Source organism: Hypanus sabinus, chromosome 17 (genome assembly GCF_030144855.1).
Source record: "Hypanus sabinus isolate sHypSab1 chromosome 17, sHypSab1.hap1, whole genome shotgun sequence".
Classification (NCBI taxonomy): domain Eukaryota; kingdom Metazoa; phylum Chordata; class Chondrichthyes; order Myliobatiformes; family Dasyatidae; genus Hypanus; species Hypanus sabinus.
The window spans coordinates 38527322-38552912 of NC_082722.1; the positions used below are offsets into that span (position 1 = coordinate 38527322).

At 41.7% G+C, this 25591-nt stretch overlaps 2 protein-coding genes across 5 annotated transcripts in view; both read right to left on the bottom strand.

Moving 5' to 3' along the window:
* Positions 1 to 8200, bottom strand: part of cylda (cylindromatosis (turban tumor syndrome), a) — a 72506-nt gene extending 64306 nt beyond the window's left edge. Inside the window, exons 1-2 of the mRNA XM_059992867.1 lie at positions 8055 to 8200; positions 4474 to 5148 (exon numbers count right to left, since the gene is read on the bottom strand). Of these exons, the coding sequence (XP_059848850.1) occupies positions 4474 to 4986 (513 nt within the window). The 5' untranslated portion in view covers positions 4987 to 5148; positions 8055 to 8200. The remainder of the gene's footprint in view (positions 1 to 4473; positions 5149 to 8054) is intronic.
* Positions 8201 to 20237: 12037 nt separating this feature from the next.
* The window catches only part of nod2 (nucleotide-binding oligomerization domain containing 2), a 53362-nt gene continuing 48008 nt past the window's right edge, over positions 20238 to 25591 (bottom strand). For all 4 annotated transcript variants that reach the window (XM_059992872.1, XM_059992871.1, XM_059992869.1 and 1 more), the window contains one exon: positions 20238 to 25591. In XM_059992872.1, coding sequence (XP_059848855.1) covers positions 25519 to 25591 — 73 coding nt within the window. In that variant the 3' untranslated portion in view covers positions 20238 to 25518.

Sequence of the window (25591 nt, forward strand, 5' to 3'; positions counted from 1 at the left end):
TTAAAGCCATTTAAATGGGCAAGCGATCTTTAGAACTGACAGACTCAGGGCTCCAGAACATGTAGGGAGCAAGTAGGCTGCAAAGGAGGACTCCAGATAAAACTGAGGCACGGGACCAAAGGCTTCCCAACCCACCATCTGCCTGGCTAATGTAATGTCTCTGGAAAATACCACAGGCAGGCTTACAACAAGACTGCAGTCCAAGAGGGACATCAGGAGCTGTTGTGTACCCTACTGCACAGAGACATGGCTCAGCCCCAGCCCTCCAAACACAATGCTGTAGCCCGAAGGCTTCACCATCCAACTTACGGATCAGACAGCAGCATCAGGTAAAGACAGAGAGGCAGTGTTTGCTATCTCCTCCACATCCTCTTGAAAGCTTCCACATCCTTCCAACTAGGACTGAATACAATATTCCCCAGGACTGAACACAATATTCCATGTGTGGTCTAGCCAGAGTTAGAGTGGCAACATTATTTCACAGCTCAATCCTCCAAATAATGAAGGCCAATGAATCATGTGCCTTCTTAATGTGTGTGGCAATTTTGAGAGATCCATGGATATGGACCCCAAGATCACACTGTTCCTCTTCCCTAACCTACAGAGAAGTACCAAGAAGCTTCCAATTAACTACAATGGTTGAGGGAAATCTGAAATATAAAGAGAAAATACTGGAAATATTCATGACTGAAAATTGTTGAACTCATTGAATATTTCCAACTATTTATTAAGATAAAGTGCAGAATAGGCCCTTCCATGAAAGGCTATAAAACAGTGACCAGTTAATATTTTATAGTTAATACTTTTTTTAAAACTTGTATTGAGATTCCCACATCAGCAGAGGAAGCAGGGGAAAGAGACCCATAGTGAAGAGGAGTAACCTGGCTGTCCTATTCATGTACATGAAGAACTAATTAGGCAAATATAAAATTAACATGAATGAAAAGCTTGAAAGCTACTATCTTCAAACGGTGTTTCAAAAATTATGAAATATTTGTTTGTGAATTCAGCATCCTAAGATAGACTACCAAAGAATCCACAATGTCATTGTCTACAACAGGCATCAAATGTACTGCGTGCAAAACAGTTAAAATCCTGTGCATTTTGTTGTTCTCCATTTGATTATCCATAATTTTATTACTGACAATGATAATGACCACTATCAGCGTGAGTCAGAAAGGCAATATTGAAAAACAGAACAAAATGCTTTTTGGTGACAGTCTGAGATTAGTGCAACTCATTACAGTATCAAGAGTTACCATTTAGGACTACAGCGTGGGGCATCATCAACACAACATATTTAGATTATAATTCATTACAAGCAACATTATTTTATAAACTATGACAATCCACTCAAGGTTCAAATCCCAGCAGGTAGAATTTGGGTACGAAGACAAAATATTTTTTATTAATCATTGAGAAACATCCAACACCTGATTGTATAAGAAAAACTAATTTATAAATGATTAAACAGTATACAGGAATTAAAAGAATAAAAATCTTGCCACAGGAAAAAAAGTGTAAAGGTGGCCCAATGTAGACGTGGGGGATTACCCTTCACAAAAGTTAATTTAGTCTTTTTGTTTCCATCATAGCTTCTAAGACTGTAGCAGCACATTATAACACTTTGTAGCTTTTGTCTATGACCATTTTTTCCTGACATAGGCACTGGATCCCATAAAGTCTACAATCTTAGAAGTCTTTCCACCAATTAATTTGCTACGTTAAAAGAAAAAGCAGGCAAAATGAAAAGGAACAAACACTTACAATGAACACTTCAAAGAATAGACTGTTCCTATTAATACAAATTACACAATCACTAAGCTGTCACGTGCACAAGCAGAAGTTTCTTAGTAAATGTCATGACCCAAAAAACCTGAGTGATATTTGGTAGAAGTCTGAAGTCAAAAAATAGTTTGAACATGTACAATTCAGTTGTAATTAAAAATTCCTCCAGATCAAAAAAGGTCAGAAAAGTTAAGTTACAAGTAGGTTACTTAGGGATTTGGCAGAATTTCAGATAGTGACAAGGAGGCTTACAGCAGTGAGATAGATCAGCTGGTTAAGTGGTGTCACAAAAACAACCTTGCATTCAACATAATAAAAAAACTATATAATATGAAATATTGTATTTGTCTAATTAATTACTCACACATTTAAATAGGATACTCAGGTTACTCCTCTGACTCCTTTACACTCTGGGTCTCCTCCTGCTTCCTATACTTTTCCGGGAATCTCAATAAAAGTTAATAAAGTAGTAATTATCAAATACTCAAAAATACAACTGCAGATGCTGTGGATCAAAGAATATGTACACAACGCTGGAAGAACTCAGCAGGTCAGGCAGCATCCGTGAGAAAAGAGCAGCCAACGTTTCAGGCCAAGACCCTTCATCAGGACATGGCCTGAAACATCTTTTCTCACAGATGCTGCCTGACCTGCTGAGTTCTTCCAGCGTTGTGTACATATTCTCTAATTATCAAATACTAACAGGCTATTTTATAGCCTTTCACAAAGAAATTGTTGGAAATATTCAATGAGTTCAACAATTTACAGTCATGAAAATGTCTAGTATTTTCTCTTTATATTTTAGATTTCCTGCAACCACTGTGGTTTACTGGAAGCTTCTTAGTATTTCTCTGTATGTTCGTGTGAGGAACAGAGGGATCTCAGGGCCACATCCAAAGATTTGATTATGGACCAGGAATGGGAAGGGAAGATAACGCACCAGCCCTCATCGAAAGATCTGCAGTAGAAAGGTTTTGAAGTAGTTTCAAATTCCTCGGTGAGACCCTTTCTATCCTGGACCCAACATATTGATGCAATTACAAAGAAGGGACAACAGCATCTATATTTGATTAGGAGTTTGAGGAGATTCTGTCACCAAGGTTTCTATCAAATTTTTATAATTTTACTGTGGAGAGGATTCCAACTGGTATGGAATTGGAAAAAGCTACTGCAAGTTGTAAACTCAGCAGCTCCATCATTGGCATCAGCCTCCCCAGCATCAAAGACATCTTCAAAAGGCAATGCCATGAAAAGGCAGCACCCATTATTAAGGGCCCCATCACCCACTACACAGGCTTTTCACATTGCTACCATTAAAAAGAAAGCGCAGGAACCTTCTAAAGGCACACACTCAACATTTTAGGAACAGCTTCTTCCCCTCCATCTTCAGATTTCTGAACGGACAATGAACTCATGTACACTACCTCAATTTTTTTTGCTCTCCTTTTGCTATATATTTCTTATTGCAATTTATAGTTTTTTTTAATGTATTGCAGTATATTGCTACCACAAAACAACACATTTTGATACATGCCTGTGATGTTAAACCTGATTCTGGTGTTCCCTTAAAACTTAACGTGTCCTTGTTTCCTGTATTCCTTTTAAAATGTCAAGGTCCCCAGTGTGTTGGATTAAGGAAATTCTACTGGATACTTTAAAATATTTTTTTTTTCCCTTTGGAGGCATTTCATTCTTTTCTATTCAATTCCAAGTATTTTTTATTCTGAAAACAACAATTCGGATTTATAACAACATACAAAAAGCTGGAGGAACTCAGTACGTCAGGCAGCACATGTGGATGGAAATGTATAGTCAACGTTTCACATCCTGACCCTTAATCAAGATCGGAACGAAATGAGACAGATAGCCAGCATAAAAAGTTTGGGGAAGTTGGGGCTCTTTGAAGGGTGGAGGATGGATACAGGTGAGGGGGTAATTGACAGGTAAGGGAGTGATGTAAGAAGCTGGAAGGTGATAGGTGGAAATGACAAAAGACTAAAGAAGATGGAATCTGATAGGAAAGGATGGTGAACCATAGAGCAGAGGGAAGGGGGTGATGAGGGGAACTGGTCGGCAGATCAGTCCTTCCAGTGTGTATGCATTGGGCAGATCACAAGGAAGGGGGGAAAAGAGGTAAAGAGTGAGGTGTTGGGGATGCTAGTGGAAAAGACAAAACAAAGACAGACAGGGGTGGTTACCAGGATTTACACACAGGATAGCAAAACACTTTAGAAAACTTGGGCAAACTGTTGCACTTTATGCTACTAAATAAATAATTCCTATGCTATTATAACAATAATGTGGTCACTTGACTTTGCAGAAATACTGGAGTTAAATAAAGCAAATGTAAATCATCAATTGGCTGTTCTAATTTTGAACTTCCCAAACCTTTGTTAAATTTTGCCATATTAATAATCTGTAAAAGGTAGCCAAGATAGCAAGATAAATGAACTCAAAGTCGGAGAGGTCAATAACTATCAACAGCTAAAATACTTCACAACCCAGCAAAAGAATAGCTTTTAGTAGAAAAGACTTGCATAATAACTGGAGGTGGGGTCATCAATGGACAGAAGAATTGCTGTCTTCCATTATTCAATGCCGAAGTTAGAAAGCAAAGAGACATTTAATAGCTGCACTCTGCCATTATCCCCTTAACAATTTTACACCATGTAAAAGGAGACTTACCAGTAATTCCACTCCAAAACACATTTCACACAGCACTGTACTCTGCAGCAGTGGCCCCTTAAATCTTACTATACCAGGTAGCTTTTCTCCACCAAGTCTCAGCTGAACATTAACCTTTGATCCACAATCAATTTGGAGTGCTTTCTGCAGTCTTTGTTTATTTTTGGATAATGTGGACCTCTCATCACAAGCTGAAACTGCCAAAAGCAATTCAGCTACTCGAGGTTCGACTTCTTGTAAATCCTTTTCATCAACCAACATGATGGCGTACGGGCTTTCTAAGCACTGCACGGTAATAAGTCCTCTTTTGCTCTTGGTACTGTGAACATTTGGCAGTTGAGAGACTCTATCAATTAGCATCAACATGGTCCCCTTTACAAGTCTTATTAACGCTTTGCTGTGTTTTTCACCTGCAGTACAGTCTTGCGAAACTAGGTAATATCTGGGCTCTTCATGACACTCATCATAACCTACAGTGGATTTGTCCTTATTCCATGTTGTTGTACTCATCATGACGCAAACTTTTGTTGTTAGTCAAGACTGTATCTTAAAGTTAATCTGTTGCTATGATTGAAAGGGTCTTGAGAAGTGTCCCATACTTCATTTTTGAACGTATTAAATAGATTTCATAGAAAAGAAAGCCAAACTCTTGAAGAAACAAAATCAGGGATTCACCTGTTTGAGGAAACAGAAACAAAAAATGTCAATAGCATTCAAAACATTTAATTGCTAGTGCATGTGTACATTAGTTTGTCGTTAATACAAGGAAAGCATGTGTTATAAATTATTCAAAGATAAGATCATCAGACAGTGAACCAAGCAGGAATTAAGTTTCCAAAATACAATTCAAGTCAAATTTGTTATTAAATTATACAGTCATAAAGAATTTACAAATGTCAGCGCAAGGTTTTGAGATGGAATCCACTAGTGTTACGAACAGAAAATGTTTGGTTTTGTCATAATGTAACTGAATAGAACTAGTTCAGCAGAGCAGCACACACACAAAAAACCCTGGACGAACTCAGCATGCCAGGCAGCGTCTGTGGAAATGAATGAAAAGTCAATATCTCAGCCTGAAACCCTTCATCAAGAGTGGAAAGGAATGAGAAAGAGACCAGAATAAGGTGAGGGAGAGAAAGGAGTACAAACTAGAAAGTGACAGATGGGGTGGGGGGAGAAGGGGAATGAAGTAAGAATCTGGGAGGTGATAGGTGTAAAAGATAAAGGGATGGAGAAGAAAGAATGTGATAGGAGAGGAGAGTGGACCAAGGGAGAAAGAGAAGGAGGTAAGGCATCATGGGAAGGTGATATGCAAGTGAGCAGAAGAGGCAAGAGTGGGGAATTGAAGAAGGGGGAAGGGAAAGGGAGAAAAATTACCAGAAGTTGGAGAAATTGATGTTTATACTATCAGACTGGCAACTACCCAGACCAAATATGAAGTGTTGCTCCTCCAACCTGCGAGTGCTCACCATGAGGATAGAGGTGGTCATGGACCAACATGTCAGAATGGGAGCGAGAACTGTAATTAAAATGGTTGACACTGGGAAATCCTGCTTTTTGCAGATGGAGCGAGGGTGCTCGACAAAGCGGCCTTTTACTCTAATCATGTCTCATCAAGACTGTAACAGGAGCACCGGATACAGTCGGTGGCCCCCACGGATTCACAGGTGAATTGCTGCCTCACCTGCAAGCACTTATTGGGATCCTGAATGGAACTAAAGGAGGATGTGAATGGGCAGGGTGTGTAACACTTCTTCCACTTGTAAGGATAAGCACCAGGAAAGAGGTTAGTGGGCAGGGGCGAATGGACAAGGGAATCACAGTAATTCCTGTGTAGAGCAAAGGTGGGGAGGGGAAAGGTAAAGACGTGGTTGGTGGTAGGGTCCCATTGAAGATGGCAGAAGCTGCGGAGAGTGATATGCTGAATGAGAGGACTTGTGGGGTGGTAGGTGAGAAGAGGAACTCTACCCCTGTTAAGGAATTGGGAAGATGGGATAAGGGCAAATGTTCAGGAAATGGAAGAGATTCAGTTGAGGGCAGCATCTATGGTGGAGGAAGGGTAACACTGTTCTTTGGAGAAGGACCTCTTTGCTATGAATCCAACTCAGCAGAGCTCTCCTTTAAATTCTACTCATAAAGAGGACCTGGAAGTAATCTGCACCCAGTGATCAAGTGTGAATTGTTTGAATTTCAATTTTCAGGGACAAATTTTACCTTCTGCTGGCCAAACACATTCAGCTTATCACATCTTTCTTGCTAAAGGGTTAAAAATTATGAACTGAAACAAAAATTGGTTGGAACTATTTTTGTGCTGAGGAAAGTTGGTGCCTCTGCTAGCTAGGTCAATGAAATTTTTAATCAACATCTGATGGAAGTGTGTTAACCATTAAATTTTGGATAATGCCAGGTAATGATCCATCTACGATGTTGAGTATTGTAGTTTTGACCTTGCAACAAGTTTTCTAAGGCTTGAGAAACAGATATATTAAAAATGCTCCACCAAATCTGCTGTCACATTGTATGTTTTTCCATCTTAGCCTCATTTCTATCAACATGTCAACCTACTTGGGTAAAATCTCCACTACAGGAAATATCAACAATAGCCCAAACTTAATTGCAAAATTTAAACTGCCCACCCAGCCAAACCCAGAACACTGCTGAGATCCATTATGTACAACCGAGTCCAAAACCAAAACTCAAGAAATAAAATTTGCTCAGAACTAACCAAACGACGTTTGTTCAAAAGGAAACGTACTTTCCACACAAGCGATAGAATGGCTCACTCTCCACTCCTATCAGATTCCTTCTTCTTCAGCTCTGCTTTCTCCAATTATCACCTCAGAGCTTCTTACTCTATTCCTCACCCCCACCTACCTAGCTTCACCTGTCACCTTCTAGAAGCTCGTTCTCCTTCCCCTCCCTTCTTATTCTCGCATCTTCCCTCTTCCTTTCCAGTCCTGAAGAAGGGTCTCGGCCCAAAAGGCCCACTGTTGATTAACTTCCATAGATTTTGCCTGACCTGCTGAGTTTCCCCCAGCGGTTTGCGTGTGTTGCTCTGAATTTCCAGCATCTGCAGAATCTCTAATATTTATACTTTCCTTATCCATCAGACAGTTACACATTCATTCTTGAAACAGGTCTATCATCACGTAAAATGGAAAGCGGATTTAAAAGGTTAGAAAATGCCAATGCGTCGCTTTAAATTTAATACACAACCAAATTTAACCTTGTGTGATAGACTGCCAAGTTATCCTCTACAAAAATAAGCTGAAGTATTGACCAGAGAAGGAACTTTTGAAGGGCAGTACGAATACAATACTGCCCATCCAAGTCAGCGAGCACCCGGGCGCCAAGGCTGCAAACGTGAGCAGCTTCCACCACAACGCCTATTGCCAGCAGACAGGGAGCAGCATCTTCATCTCAGGAAGAGCAGATGCAGGAAAGGAAAATAAAAGTAAAGCGCAGTCGCTGCCGACCAGGATCAGCTCGGCCCTGGCGAGGCTACAATCGACACCGCGGGTTCTGCGCTCCAGACACCGGGAACACCCTCACACGCACAGACACACAAGACTCTCACTTACTCCCGCTCCGCCCGCTACCTCCGAAATTTATGGAGCAAAGCTGACAGAGGTCGGTAAGATCACGCAGCCAGCGAGCAACTGTAAATAGAAGAACGTCCCCACCGGAAGGAAACCCACCACCGGCACCGAGCCGTATCGTCGACAAGCCCCGCCTCCCCAGCGCTTCGCTTCTGCCCCTTTTCGAATGGTGCATCCCGCTGTCAATCCTAGCGTCACGCTGCATCCGCTGTCAAATTGAGGGACCAGCGACCAACGGACATGCGCATATGGCTCTGCGGCTTCGGGGCGGAGCCTGAGTGACAGGTGTCACGCCTCCAGAGCATGTGGCTGGAATTTCCCCAGCAATGTTATTACCGCAGCTTCGCAACTTCTTGTTCGCACAATGGAAAGAGCAATTGATTAAATACAAACTTACTTGAATTTATACATGCGGACAGAAATTAAATTAGACCCTCATATGAGAAAGGTTATATTTTATTGACTCCTGTATTTAAATATAGCTGCATCGCTGTACTTTAAAGGTTATTGCCAAAATAATTTCACTCCGCCCTTTTTGATGTTAAACTTTCCATTGGATTATTGTTTCCAAGCAAAATATGCCGAAGGCCTATTGTTATTGACACCAAGGTGACACATCAAATTGTGCAGAATATGAAAGATTTACCCTGGGTAATCTTAGATATGTTACTGCAAGTCAGGAAATTTATACGTACTACGGAAGGAAAAGTTTAAAATGAGAAAGTGAACCAAGAGGTTAACTTTCTTTCAGACTTCAGTAATTTTGTGAACTGGTGAAAGGTCAACAACCTGAAAAGCAACACCCCTTTCTCTGTCCACAGATGCTGTCAGACCTTCTAGATGCTGTATTACGGACATTTGAATGCTTTATTTCAGCAATACAGTTTTGTTTATTCATGATTCAGTAAACAAAATATGAAAACAAATACCTGTGTTACCTCATATCTTGAGTATTCCATCCTCTCTCTATAAATTAATGGCCATTCAGATATCTGCTGCCTAGATCTAATCTTACATGGTTCCATTCCCCTTTTCTCAGATATCTCAACAATATCAACAAGGTTTAAGAACTTTCAACATTTGTTCAGATCCCTCAACCCGCACCCCATCTCATTCCATATCTCTTCAATAAGATGTAACTCTGCACCCACTGAGACTGCTGTGTTCTTCTTATCCTAGTATATCGAGTCATCAAACCTGATTCTTCTACAGTACTGGGCCAAAGTCCTAGGGTTTATGTATTGCATTGTACTGCTGCCACAAAAAAATTCATGACATATATGAGTGATGATAAAGCTGATTCTGATATGGGCCTCTATTGTGGTCTGAGAGTGGGAAGGAGCAGAGAGATGGTTGGGAAAAGGGGAAAGGAGAAAGGAGGGAGCTGGAAGCACCCGAGAGACATTCTGTAATAATCAATAAGCCAATTGTTTGGAGCCAAATTACCTTGCTTGGTGTCTCAGGCTGGGTGTGTCTGCACCCACACCAAGCCCACACCTGGCACTCATTCTCTGCCAGTTGTGCCAATCCATCCTAACCAATGCCAGCATCCTCTTCTCCTGCCAGATTTACAAGCTCCTTCTCTAGTCCATGTTGACAAATACAGTGCCATGCAAAGTCTAAGTTGCTTTTCTGCTGTTTAATTTTTTTTAAATTGCTGATCCATTTCTGATGAAGGCTCTCCGATCTGAATGTTAACAGTTGAAAGATTCAAAGTACATTTATTTCCAAAAAATGTACAGGTCATAGAAACTTGAGATTTATCTGCTTACAGGCAGCCACAAAACAAGAAACTGGAAGGAGCCCAATTAAAAAAAAGACCAACCCCCAATGTGCACAGAAAGAGAAAAAAACACAAATCATGCAAACAATAGAAGTGAGCAACAGCATTCCAAAACAAATTGAGTCCTGAAATCCATATTCCCAGAGCAGCCTGGAGTAGGCCCAAAGCCTCAGCATCAGTTCAACATATTAGCGGGGCAAATCACCATGAAACTCGCTGTCGCACAGCACAGCAACTGGGGGCAGTCTCACAGTGTCAGCTCCACAGAGATAGAATTGAACATTGCAGGAGAGCAAGCGAAATTGGTATGGAATGTGTCTCTTTCCACAAATTAGCTGACTATTTCCACCATTTTCCCATCCAAGTGCAGCTTTCTACTGTCCCTTGTAATATATTAAAATGTGAGACTCATTGGCCTATAATTACCTGGCTTATTCTTGTAGCTCTTCTTGACATGGTTGCTAAAAGTACTACATTTGCTGTCCTCTAACCATCTGGCACTGTTTCTGGGGCCAGAAAAGATGTAGAAACCAAGCAGTCAACTCCTATTGCAGCCTGGGATAAATTCACCTTTAAGCTAACTAAGACATCTTATGCATACTCCTTATAGTTGGCAGTTATTTCCACCGTCAAATACCTTAATTTTCCAGTGTGGCGGGAATAATGGAGCAACAGATGAAGTGTGCTTTTGAGTCAAGCGGCAGTGATGCAATCATTGCTAATATATGTACTTCGGTATGAGTGGGTGGAAGCTCACTTGTGTTGGGGGTGAGATGGAGAAATAGTCGATTAAAAGCACGGAAAGGAAGAGCGAGAGAGAGAGAGGTGGAGAGAGAGAGGGAGAGGAAGAGATTAAGAGAGTTTCTTGAAGGACATTTTGAAATCAATGCTGTCATAAAGTCTCAACATTTGAAATTTACCCTCTGAAACTATGCCTTGATCCTTTTGCAACCCTGGCTGACTGACTGAAACTCTGTTTCTTGAATTAACCCCAAGTTCAGTGCAGTGAAACCAAGAAAACTGCATCATCCACTCTCTATCCACTTTTAGGTTTCTGATCATACATATGGAGGGGACAGTTCCTGAAACTTCTGTGGCAAGTCAAATTAAAATATATAGCTCTACCTCTTCCCAGCCTGTCCCCTGCGGAAATGCCATTTCCTTTTCTCACTTCCTTCATCTCCACCACATCTGTTCCCAGGATGAGGACTTCCTCTCCTTTCCAAGACATAAGAGATATCCCTCTTCTTCAAAGGATGGGATTTCCCATCCACTGTCTGCCCTCACCTCATCTTCCTCTTATCCTCACCTACCACCCCGAGCCTCCAAATCCAGCGCATCATTCTCTGCAACTTCTGCCGTCTTCAATGGATCCTACCACCAAACACATCTTTACCCCACCCTAACTCTCCGTCTTCCACAGGGATCCCTTGCCCATTCATTTCTCCCCACTAATCTCCCACCTGGTACATCCTTGCAAGAAGAAGAAGTGCTACACTAGCCTTTCACTTCCTCCATCACCTCCATTCAGGGCCCCAATCAATCCTTTCAGGTGAGGCAACGCTTCACCTGCAAATTTGTTGGAGTTGTTTGTTGTATCCGGTGCTCCCAATGCACCTCTTCTACATTGGTGAGACCCAACGTAGGTCGGTCAAGAACCTTCACTCCATCCACAAAAAGCAAGATCTCCCAGTAGCCAACTATTTCACGTCCATTCTCCATTCCCATTCTGACGTGTCGGTCCATGACCATGATGAGGAGCAACACTTCGTATTCTGTCTAGGTAGCCTCCAAACTGATGGCATGAACGTCGATTTTTCAAACTTTCGTATTTTCCCCCATCCCCTTCTCTCTGCTGCCATTCCTCACTCAGGCTCCCCTCTTCTCATCTGCCGATCACCTCCCATCCATCCTCCTCCTCCTTCCTTCTCTCCCACGGTCCACCCACCTCTCTTATCAGATTCCGTCTTCTCCAACACTTTACCTTGTCCACCTATCATTTCTCTGCTTCTTATTTCCTCCCCAACCTACCTGTTTCACCTATCATCTTCCAGCTTGTACTCCTTCCCCTTCTTATTTTTGCCTCTTCCCCTTCCTTTCCAGTCCTGATAAAGGGTCTCATCCCACAAAGTCAACTGTTTATTCATTTCTATAGATGCAGCCTGATCTGCTGAGCTCTCCCAGCATTTTGTGTGTTTACCTCTAAGCAGGTGGGGGGAAAGACACAGGAAGACCAAGACAGGAAGATTGATGGATACTGAGTGGTATATAAGGAGAGAGGGGTAGAGTGAAAGGCACACAGGAAAGGAGGGAGCTGCAGAACAACAGGGACAGAGAAAGGAAGAAATGTGCTTGTTATGGTAGCTTCTGACAGAAGAAGAAAGGGAGGACAATGCTCCTCAGGTAAAAAGAGTGAGAGGCAGGCAGAGGGAGAAACAAGGGATCAGCAGGAATACAGAGCAATGCAAGAAGGAACACAAGGAGTTGCAGGGATGGGAAATTAGTATGGAGAAAGGAGTTAAGGAAGATAGAAGAAAGACAGTGTGGTAGAAAGGTGTTAGGAAAGTATGAATGGTTTAGAGCTATACAGTAGATACAATGGAAAAAGTTTTAAGTTCTGAGGAATTTTGTGAAACCTTACAAGATCATGATATTTCTCAACCGGTGAGAACTGTGGAAATTGTTATTCTATTAGAGATCTCCCTATTAATCTCCCACCAGCAATGCCCACAGGTGGTCCTGTTTCCAAATGGGGCAACTCACAAATATCCTCTTTGTGGGCATTGTTATCTATTGGCCTTTCCACGTCCTTCTCAGTAAAGTTAAAAACATGCTTCCTATCCTCTGGAAAACTTGTGCAGCTATGTGGACATAATTAACTCTCCCAGTACCTGGAAGAAAACTGTTAATGACTATATCACCACCAATAGTATCTTGTTTCAAGGTCCAATGATATAAATTGCCCCTATTCTGACCAACATATCAGCTGTCCAAATTCTCATCTCCAGAGTTGTTAGCAACATACTTGGCCGACCATTATGTTCCACTCTGCATTAAGCCAAGAACATCCAAAATAGTGTTGTCTAGTTCCTAATTAAACTTGGTTTACATCATCATCCCATGTAATGCAACATTTGAACCTTCTGGTTAATCAATACCTTGATTTAAAGTTCTTATCCTTGTTTTCAAACCTTGAGTAGCTTCGTCCTTCTGTTTCACTCCTCCATCCTAATAACTCTGATGTTTAGCACGTCTCCAGTTCTCTCTTCTGACACATGTTCATTCTCTCTTCATTGTTCCATTATTGCTATTTTTGGCTTCATTGGAATTATCTCACTAAATCTGTTTCTTGTCCTTTCTTTGCTTTGCTTAAACTCTACTTTTTCCTGGATATTTTGGTTATTTGATCTAGGAGTCCTCTTAAAGCTAAACCTCCTGTGGAGCTCATTACATTATAAGGGCATGAGGCGAACCTGATTCACCTTATGCACTTGTATAAGCCCAAAGTACAGCAACAGCTAGCTACCACCAGGATAGTAAAGAAATGGTCTCCAGAGGCCATCGAGGGCTTGAAGGTCTGCTTTGAGGTTACTGACTGGAATGTGCTTTGTGAACCATATGGGGAAGACATTAATGGACTTACTGATTGCATCACTGGCTACATCAACTTCTGTGTAGGTACTGTAATACCATCAAGGACTATTCACTGCTTCCCTAACAGCAATCCATGGGTCTCCAGTGATCTACAGGCTTTCCTCAACCACAAAAGAGAGTCTTTAGATCAGGAGACAGGGAGGAATTGAAACATGTGCAGAGGGAACTAAAGGAGAAGATCAAGGTGGCTAAAGGAATACAGGAGAGAGCTGGAGAACAAGCTTGGGCAGGATAGCACATGGGAGGTGTGGAGAGGCTAGAAGAAAATTACTAGCTTCAATCAACCTAACTGTAGAGCCCGGGAATGCAGCCATGAATGGGATAATGAGTTAAACCAATTCTTCAATAGGTTTGACAATTGCCCTCCTGTTCACACCTTCTCAGCACACCAGTCCAGGTGCTGAGGCACCCAATGCTCCCTCAGCACCAATGCCTTCCCTCCTCCTGCTCAACACATGGATGAACAACACAGGCTACAACAGACTACCATCCACACCTCCACATGATAACTCCTATCGTCCTGATCTTCACCTCTCCCAGCCCCCACCAACTCCCCAGTCGTCATGGACTCACCTTCACTACTGAACAAGTGAGAAGGGCTCTGGGGAAACTCAGACACCCCAGAGGATTGGGACTGAATGCTGTGAACCCCACGGTCCTGAAGGAGTGTGTTGAGCAGCTGTGTGGAGTTCTCCAGTGCATTTTCAATCTGAGTCTCAGCCTGGAAAGGGTCCCCACTGTGTGGAAAACATCATGTGCAGTCCCAGTACACAAGAAGGGACAAACGAAAGTCCTGAATGACTATCATCCAGTGACCTGACCTCACACATCATGAAGACCTGAGAGACGCTGGTCCTGGCTCACCTCCAACCCAACCCCTGACCCTCTGGAGTTTGCCTACCAGCAGCACAATGGATGCTGTCATCTACCTGCTGAACAGAGCCTACTCCCATATGGATAAGCAGGGCAGCACTGTGAGCAGCATGTTGTTTTGATTTCTCAAGTGCCTTCAGTACTATACAGTCCTCATTGCTGGGGTAAAAAGCTCCATTGAATGCATATTGGCACTTCCATTGTATCCTGGATAATGGACTTCCTGAATGGCAGACTACAGTTTGTGTGGCTACAGAGCTGTCTGTCAGACACGGCTATAAGCAGCACTGGGGCCCTTCAGGGGAATGTACTGGCTTCTTTCCTTCCTACTTACCCTATACACTTCAGACTTTAGATACCACACTGAGTCATGTCATCTGCAGGAATACTCTGGTGACTCAATAGTCGGGTGTATAAAGGGAGGATGGGAGGATGAATACACGGCCCTGGTGGAGGACTTTGTCAAATGGTGCAAGCTGAATCCTCTGCAACTCAATGTCAGTAAGACAAAAGAGATGGTGATGGACTTTAGGAAGACTAAGTCTGCACTGCTCCCTGTTACTATTGGTGGAGAGGACGTGGATACGGTGAGGACCTACAAGTACCTGGGGTTGAAATGGATGAGAGATTTGAGTGGAGCACCAACACAGAGTCACCTCTACCTTTAGTCCTTTGGAGTACGGAGGCCTCTCCTTCACATGTTCTACTAGTCTGTTGTCGCCGGTACAATCTGCAATGCAGTGGTGTTCTGGGGCAATGGCATTAACGTGGGTGATGCCAACAGGCTCAATAAACTGATTAGAAAGGCTGGCTCTGTTATAGGAGTCAAACTGGACCCACTGGAGGCTGTGGTAGAACAAGGGACCCTACGGAAAATCCTGGCATTTCTGGACAATGTTTCTCACCCTCTGCATGCTAACATGGCTGAACAGAGGAGCACTTTTAATAATAGACTAAGACAACTGTGTTTCTCCAAAGAGCGCCATATGAGGTTATTCTTACCCTTGGCCAGTAGGCTCTATAATAAGTCAACCTATTAATGGGGAAGTGATTATCCCCTCCTGTTAGGCTCTTTGTGGTAACTTATTTTTTATTCTTTCTTACTTCTCTTCTAATATTTGTATATCTGTGCACTTGTGATGATACTGTGACACTGTAACTTCCTTTGGGATCAATAAAGTATCTATGTATGTATCTAATAATATTGTATAAATCCAAGTTGTTGTTGTTGGTTCCCTGCTTATTAATGTTCATCTTAAAGTTCATAGATGCCAGTTTGATACACTACAGAGGCAGGCATTTCTGGATCTGAATCAGAATCAGAATCAGCTTTATTATCACCAGCTTGTGTCATGAAATTTATTAACTCAACAGCAGCAGTACAATGCAATACATAATATAGGAGAAAATAATAAATATATAAATAAATAACAGCAACTATATATGCATATTAAATAGTTAGATTAAATATAGTGCAAAAATATTTAAAAACTGAGGTGGTGTTCATGGGTTCAATGTCTATTTAGGAATTGGATGGCAGAGGGGAAGAAGCTGTTCCTGAATTGCTGAGTGCGTGTCTTCCTTCCTGATGGTAACAGTGAGACGAGGGCATGTTCCTGGGTGATGGTGGCCCTTAATATTGGATGCCACCTTTCTGAGGCACCACTCTTTGAAGATATCTTGGATACTTCGGAGGCTAGTAACCAAGATGTAGATGACTAATTTTACAACTTCCTGTAACTTCTGTCAGTCCTGTGCAGTAGGCCCCAATGCCAGACAGTGATGCAGTCTGTCAGAATGCCCTCCAGAGCTTTTTGAGTCTTTTGGGTGAGAGTCAAATTTCTTCAAACTCCTAATGAAATATAGCCGCTGTCTTGTCTTATTTATAGCTGCATCGATATGTTGGGACCAGGTGAGATTCTCAGAAATCTTGACACCCAGGAACTTGAAACTGCTCACTTTCTCCATTTCTGATCCCTCTATGAGGATTGGTTCATGTTCCCTCATCTTACCCTTCTGAAGTCCACAATTGGCTCTTTCATCTTATTGACTTTGAGTGCAAGGTTGCTGCTGCGACACCACTCAACTTGCTGGTATATCTCACTCCTGTACGCCCTCTCTTCTCCATCTGAGATTCTACCAACAATGGTTGTATCATCAGCAAATTTATAGATGATATTTGAGCTATACCTAGCCAGACAGTCATGGGTATAGGGGAACTAGAACGGTGGACTAAGCACACACCCCTGAGATGCACCAGTGTCGATCATAGGCGAGGAGAAAATATTCCTATCAATCTGCACAAATTGTGTTCTTCCAGTTAGGAAGTTGAGGATCCCATTGCAGAAGGAGGTACAGAAGCCCAGATTCTGTAGATTATTGATCAAGACTGTGGAAATGATGGTATTAAACTCTGAGCTATAGTCAATGAACAGTGTCTTGACATAGGTGTTTTTTCCATTGTCCAGGTGACCTAAGGCCGTGTGGAGAGCCATTGAGATTGTGTTTCCTGTAGACCTGTTGTGGTGATAGGCAAATTGCAGTGGGTCCAGGTCGTTGCTGAGGCAGGAATGGACTCTAGCTGTGACCAACCTCTCAAAGCTTCTCATCACCGTAGTTGCGAGTGCTACGAGACAATAGCCATTAAGGCAGTTCACACTATTCTTCTTAGACACTGGTGGGAACTCTGACCATAGCAGTGAAAGGTTGAGAATGTGAGCGAGGCATTTGGCACCTTTGTGCATTTACCAGCTCTTCTTTCAATTAAGCGTTTCCAACTAAGTTTCTGAGGCAGTGATACATACACAGTGAACAACAGTGTGTATTCCTAGTATTGGTGGTGTTTTTGCTTCAAATGAAACAGAAGTTTGAGAAAAAAGTTATCAGATTCATTAGAATTTGAGTTTCTTTTTCTCTTTAATGTAGAAATTCTATAATAATTCAAGAATTGAAAGATCTCAGGACAAGATTGTTTTAGTCCTACCAGGGGCTCAGTCCTCTATCACTGGAACATAGAGCCACCAGTGATCCACAAATCATGTATATCCAAGCAAACAAGCAGATGGAAAATAATTTGGACGATGGACCACATAATTACAGTGCAAGACGTAGAAAGCTGGATGTACTTATAATAGAGGAAAGAAAGGCAAATCAGATTTAAAGATTTTAGCTAGGAAAGATCAATGGTAAGCTAATTTGACAAAACCACAAATTCCAAATGGAAGTTCATTCAAGTTCAGATGAAGGTTTAATGAAAAGTCAAGTTCAAGGCAATATGAAGTAATACACTTAATAGCAACGATCTAAGCCAGGCAAAGAGGGAGAAGCCTGAATTCAGGAAGATCAATATTAACCTTTACACATCAGTGGAAGCTATGGACAACAATAGGGTATTGCATGACCAAAATCTGTTTAACTATCCTGACCAATATTAAGTAAACTATTGGTAACCTGAAACCATGCTTTATGCATCTGGACACACAGTTATATTTTGTAACATCAAAATGTAATTCAAAACTAATTCAAAAGAAGACTCGAGTCCAAAATGTGAGTCTATCTTCATGTTTAGTTTAAGGAGGAATGCACATATTATGTGGTAGTATATGTATGTAATTAGCATATTAAACATATAACCTGTAATGAATTATTTAAATGAGCAAGAATATGTAATCAAACAATACATACACAGGATAACTCAAATATTATTGTAATATTAAACACTCCTTCTTGCTTAGCTATAAACTCCAACTCAATACAGAACTCATCTCAATATACTCCCAATATACCATATACTATAACTACTGCATGCAGACACCCACAGCAGAGTAAATTTTTAAATTGTCCCATTCAGGCCTAAAGATTTAATCACTGTGGAGGATTTTTTACTCTTATGTGACAACATCTTTCCTGATAAAGGGTATCATTCTGTGAGGCAGGTGGGACTTGTGAAAACAATCTGAGGATCTGGGGCCTCTTCAGTGGTGGTTGTAAAACACAGACACTGCAAGAAGTTCTGACAACAGATCTGAACACATTTCTTCTCCTTCCTTTTTCTTCTAGTCTGTGCACCTTGATCTTGGGAATGTGCGTTTAGTTCACTAGAGCATTCTCTAATTAATCCTTCTATTGGTCCTCTTATGATCTGATCAGCTTTCTCAGATTTATTGCCTACTGTTGCATGTTGTAGTCAGACCACTGCTTTTGTCACCTTCATGCTTCCTCTGAGAAGCATGCTCTTTCCTTGGTCCAATATGCTTTCCAACCAGAGGCAAAGATGTCGGCATCAATATCTGTTTATCCTCTGTTGGGCAACAGTTCATGTTGTAAAGCATGGAGACAGCTGTGGCATCATCCAATACCTTTTTAATTCATTTTCAGTTGGCTTCATTGGAGAGTATATGGCATGCAATGGTGGATGGATCTCCAATCAAGTTGTAATTGTTTCAGCTAATCATGTCTCCATAAAGCTGATCCTCATGGTTTTACCACATACAAGCCCAATGTGGATTGTTGGTTGTTATATTTCACTGTAATTCCCACAATGGTTAATTTTCCCAGAGTATAAGTTCTTTGTTGGATATCTGCAGGCTTCATATCTTTGAAATGCCTCTCACACTTATTTTGTGGAAACACTTAAAGACCAAACCTGTGTCTAATTCCATTTTAATTAACTTGCCGTTCTATTCTGGTGCAAGCCATATTACTTGTCTATTGTTAACTTTCATGTTATACCCAGTCCTACTTCAGTCATTGTTATCAGATTTTTCATGCACGTTAGTGTTATTTTTTGTAACTGCAGCTAGATCTATCTTTTTCTCTTCCCATACAGTCCATCTGTTTTCATCTGTCTGACTCCTCTTTGTATGTGTCCTAATTTGTTACATTTGCTGCAAGTTTCACCTTTAAACTGCACTTACTTGGTGTATGTGAGCTCCTGCCACAATGGTAACACAATTTGTTTGTCCAGGCTGATTTCTGTTTAGACTTTGTTATTTTGTTCACAGTCACTTTCATCCCTGACTGCAGCTCAATTGTGTCTTGGTCTGATGTTTCCATTGAAACAGCAACTTCAACTGCTCTTTTAAATATAAGCTGTGCTTCAGTTAGGAGCTATTTTTGAATGCTTTCCTGGAAGCTTCCACAAACTAAGTGATCTCTCAGTGCATCATTAAGTTTATTACCAAACTGACAATGCTCATACAATCTCCTTAATTCAGCCACATCCACTGAAATGGACACCCCTTCTTTTTGATTCCACTGCATTCAACAATATCTTCAGTTCTAACTGTTCCTGCATTACTTTCACAATATCAGCAAAACACACTTCTGTTTATTTGGTTGGAGCAGTTAAAACTTTGAAGCAAACTGTATGCCTTTAATCCTAATGTGCTCAGCAAAATTGGTACCTGTTCTTATTGGCTATTTCATTTATTTAATATACTGTTGAACTTTCTCAGTTATCTGTTGTGTAATCAAACTTGTGCTTCTTTCCAATATAACCAGCCACTTCCACACTTGTTTAATGATAATCATCACCCAGTACTCACCTCTTTATGATCCCGTGAATGCTTCTGTTTTCTAACATTTCGTTTTAACACTCAATTGTGTCTTCCCAACAGATCACGTGCAGCACTACCTTTTTTTTAAACTTGACCATCTCTGTACACATTGGAGTGCATTTCTTTTACTCTCTGTTCCTCTTGCTGCATTTTTTTTAAGTTTAAATGTGTCTTTGCACTTCAACAGGTTGATAGCTGTCTTGGGTTCATTTCAAAAATCCCATCCCCATCACTAATGTTATGTTATGTAACTCCAAAAAATTAAACTAATTCAAAGGAAGATACGGAAGTCTGAAATCGGTGTCTACATCAATGTTTACTTTAAGTGACGCACACATGTATCACATGACAGCAATGCACATATTTATACATACAACCTGTAATGAATTATTTAAACAAGGAAACATAATAAAAAATATATAAATAACATACACAAACATAAAATTCCTCAAATATTACTGAAACAACACGACGCGCACTTCTTAGAATAGAGCACCTCTTTTAATCCTTACATCTCCCACATTATGTCTGCGGAAATAGTGCCAAAAGGAAGGCTGATATTACTGTACCAGAACAGCCAAGAACTGTAGGTCATAATTTACATCCATTCAATTAAGTGTTTTAGCAACATCCTGCTTTCAATTACCAACCATTCTGCACCATTTTTCTCATCAGAAGCAATCAAAAGTCTCTTCAGAAGAAATTACAAGTATTGCCAACAGTGTACTTCCTTTCTTCCGGAAGCCACGGCTACAAATCATTTTTAAAATTTTCCAAGTTAGTTCGGATGTAAGTTATGTGAATGCTTGAAAAAAAGACATAATATGGTAAAATATCAGTACAAATTTGAAGGACTAGCTAACTTATTTTTGTTCAGTGATATTGGCTTTCAAAGCTGTTCCAAAGTGCTCCACAGCAGTTGGTGTCCAAGTCATGGCAGAGTTCAGTTCCTTGGTATTCATCTTGAACAGCTGTGTGACACAATGGTCTGTGTTCCCTGCCTTGTTCTCAGAAACACAAACTGAGACAATTATATAGTGCAGTGGGAAGATCATAAACCCTGTGAAGATATGTTTTGTTTTCCCAGTATTCCAGTGCTGAAGACTACCTGAAGAGGGTCACACATAATTTAGAGCATCTATTACAAATACTCTACTGAGGAATTCTATTGAGGATTCTACAGGAAACTAAGGGATTGAACCCTGTGTAACCTTCCAAACTTATTGTTGATGGAATGTTTGGGAATGAAATATTAATGTTGATATTGATGCACTAATACGTTTGGCATCAGAATAGAAGCTTTCAACCTTTAAAAACAAAACGTCCTCAGGTCCCTAACATGTACTGTATTCTAATCAGTGCACTGGCTGGAGATGGTTGCAAGCTGTATCTTTTGTGTCCACATGAATATTCACAGAACCACTCTCAACATGTGGCAAGGTAATGCCTCACCAACATTTATAATTAGATATGGCTGAACTTTTAAGTTTTAAGCTGGTATACTTAATCCATAAAATTTACATTTATAGAATACACTTCTTTTGTCATTATTCACTGTACCCACTCCATCATTACAACCTGACAGTGAAGTGGACAAATAATGGTCTGATCAGTTTCCAAAGGATCTAGCCTCACTTTTACTTTAATTTTCTCTGAGCCCCAAGGCTATCTCAACATTAACACAGGAACACATAAATCTATGTGGGTCTGGGCAGAAGACAGGAACATTGCCATTGAAATGTACATTGAATTAAGTCCTTCCAGTGCCTGGAATCATCAATCCTCTTATACTCTTGACACACTTGACACAATATATACTCAATATCAACACAATATAGAAGACAGCAACTTTGCCTGACTTTGGATTAGTTTAGGAAGCTTTTTCTGGTAAAATAGTTCTGAGGATGGTTAGCACTAAGCCACACTATTTAGCATGTATTCACCTAATACATTGTTGGTGCATTTGTTGCTGTCCTTGATGGGGTCTCCTGTATTTATCATAAAACTAATTTGTTCCACAGATGAAGAAATTAGAGAAAAGGATAGAGCAGTCCAGAAGATTATACATTGCATTGAAATAAAATAAAATTCTACTATTGCAGGTAATCCTTTAAACGTTTACAATGCAAACAGCTATGTTTGAAATGATTGTACCAAGAATATGATTTTTGTAGAAACCTTCCTGGAACAATGAAAAGATAGACATAAAAAAGGTTTTCTTACTAATATAGTGGATGACAATGGCCGTCAGAAATCAGTAACGCTGAAAATGGAAACCACTCTTAATCATACACACATCACAATAAGTGAGGTATTCAGCTGATGGATAAAGTAAAATATGTTCAGTAAAGTAATTCATCATCATTGTGTGCTGTGTCATGTGACCTGGGCAATCATGCATGGTCTTATCCATGACCATGATTGTTCTTGGTAAATTTTTCTACACAAGTGGTTTGCCATTGCCTTCTTTGAGACAGTGTCTTTACAAGACAGATTATCCCAGCCATTATGAATACTTTTCAGATATTGTCTGCCTGACGTCAGTGGTCACATAACCAGGACTTCTGATATATACCAGCTGCTCATGTGACCATCCACCTGCTGCTCTCATGGCTTCACGTGACCCTGATCGGGATGGGGGTGGGCTAAGCAGATGCTACACCTTGCCCAAGGATGATCTGTAGGCTGGCAGAAGGAAATAGTGCCTCACATACGCCTCTTTTAGTAGAGACGCATCTAACCTCCCACCCAGCTGAGTAATTAGATCCATAAATAAGACACCCTTACGTCTATAATTGGTTCCTTAAGGTTGTTACAGCCAAGGCTGGTAATGGGGATAAGCTCACACTACCTATTAGATGCTCTCAATGCTCCTCAAATAGCCTCTGACAACCAAGCCCTTAACAACAGAAAATTCGCCAATGCTGGAAATCCAAGCAACACACAAAGTACTAGAGGAACTTAGCATCTATGGAAAAAAGTACAGTCGACGTTTCAGGCTGAAACCCTTTGGCAGGACTGGAGAAAAAAGCTGAGGAGTAGATTTGAAAGGTGTGGGGAGGGGAGTGAGAAACAGCAGGTGATAGGTGAAACTTGGAGGGGGAGGGATGAAGCAAAGAGCTAGGAAGTTGATTGGTGAAAAAGAGAGGGGGGGAGCACCAGAAAGAGGCAATGGGCGGATAAGGGGATAACAGGAGAGAGGAAAGGGGATTGGTAATTGTGAAGGGGAGAAGGGAGGCATTACTGGAAGTTTGAGAAATCAATGTTCATGCCATCAGGTTGGAGGCTGCCTAAACAGAATACAAGGTCTTGTTCCTCTAACCCAACGGTGGCCTTATCCTGATGCAGTTGGTCATGGATGGACATATCAGAATGGGAATGGGTGGCCACTGGGAGATCCTGCTTGTTTTGGAAGATGGAGCATAGATGCTCAGCAAAGCCGTCTCCCAATCTATGTCAGGTCTCCCTGATATACAGGAGGCCACACCAGGAGCACCGAACACCATATATGACCCCAACAGATTCACAGGTGAAGTGTCGCCTCACCTGGAAGGACTGTTTGGGACCCTGAATGGCAGTGAGGGAGGAGGTGTAAGGTCAGATGAAGCACTTGTTCTGCTTGCAAGGATAAGTGTCAGGAGGGAGATCAGTGGGGAGGGACGAATGGACAAGTTTCATAGAATTATGTGCTGAATGCAGAGGCTGGTGGGGTGGTAGGTGAGGGCAAGAGGAACCCTATCTCTGGTAGGATGGCGGGAGAATAGAATAAGAGCAGATGTGTGAAATGGAAAGATGCGGTTGAGGGCAGCGTTGATGGTGGAGGAAGGGAAGCCCCTTTCTTTGAAAAAGGAGGACATATGGCCTCATTCTGAGAGCAGATGCAGCGGAGACCGAGGAATTGAGAGGCGGGGATAGTGTTTTTACAAGTAGCATGGTGGGACAAGGTATAGTCCAGGTAGCTATGAGAGTCCATTGGTTTATAACACACATCAGTGGATAAGCTGTCTCCGGAGATGGAGACAATGAGATTGAGAAAGGGAAGGGAAGTGTCCAAAATGGACCAGGTGAATTTGTGGGCCAGGTGGAAGTTGGAGGCAAAATAGATGAAATCGACAAGTTCAGCATGGGTGTAGGAAGCAGCAGCAGTGCAGTCATTGATGTAGTATAGGAAAAGTGCAGGATGGTCACCAGTGAAGGCTTAGAACATAGACTGTTCCACGTAGCCAACAAACAGGCAGGGATAGTTGGGACCCATGTGAGTGCCCATGGCTACCCACTTTGTTTGAAGGAAGTGGGAGGAACCAAAGGAGATATTATTTAGAGTGAGGACAAGTTCCACTAGATGGAGGAGAGTGGTGGTGGAGGGGAACTGGTTGGGTCTGGTGTTCAGAAAGAAATGGGGAGCTTTTAGGCCCTCCTGGTGAGGGATGGAGGTGTATAGGGACCGGACATTCATAGTAAAAATAAGATGATGGGATCCAGGGAACCTGAAATCCTGAAAAGATCAAGAGCACGTGAGGTGTCGCAGATGTAGGTGGGAAGGGACTGAACCAGTGTGGATAAAACAAAGTCAAGGTGTGCAGATATGAGTTCAGTGGGGCAGGAGCAGGTTTGTGGATTTTGGGTAGGAGGTAGCAACAGGAGGTGCAGGGTGTGGGAACTATGAGGTTGGTGGCAGTAGATGGGAGATCCCCAGAGCTGATAAGGTGTGGGAGACAATGGCCTAGTGTTTCTTAGTGGAGTCCTGTTCGAGGGGCAAGTAAGAGGAGCTGTCTGAGTGTTGTCACTGGGCCTCAGCAATATAGAGGTCAGTTCGCCAGACTACTACAGCATCTCCCTCTGCAGGTTTGATGGTGAAGTTAGGATTAGCGTTGAGGGAGTGGAGAGCTGAGCATTTGGAAGGAGTGAGGTTGGAATAGGAGAGAGGAGTGTTAAAGTCTAGGACTAGGTGGTTAATGTCCTGTCAGGAATTGTCAATGAAAAGGCCCAGATCAGGCAGAAGACCAGAGCAGGGTATCCAGGAGGAGAAGGAGGAGGAGGGTTGAAGATGCCACACTTATGACTTGGCTACCAAGCCTGGCAGAACCATTTCTGCTGACAGAAGAAGGGGCAAGGGTGGGCTACTGGCACCTTAAAACCAATCACTTCATGCAGATGGGGCTCGTCAGCCATGGCTGGCAGCTCATCTAGGAGAAGGAAAACTCTGATCTCAAACCTGTGCTTCCGTACAGCTATACTTACTGACGAGTAAATCCTGAGGGGAAAAAATCCAAAGCAGAGTCCCTAAGGCAGTCTTACATTGAGTTCAATGCTAACTGGCAACTCCTGCGATGCTGCAGGTGCCAAACTGTATCAGTCTCTGCCGTTCCTTTAGATTCACCAGATGCCTGGGGAGGGGGGAGCTTGCTACATGGGCAACAACTTGCTCCCCATATTGTACTGCCCTGGCTCAAGTATCTAGACTGCCGGAATGTAGCATCCATGGTTGATCCGGACTGACGGAGACCTCAGAGATTTCTATTTAAGTGGGACAATACAGTTGTTTGTGAGATCTGTGATATATAGACAACATTTTCGATCAAAATGTCAATCTCCTTTCTGCACTGGTCATCTCCTCAATCTCCTCATCGGTCATTTGACTTCTTCCTAAC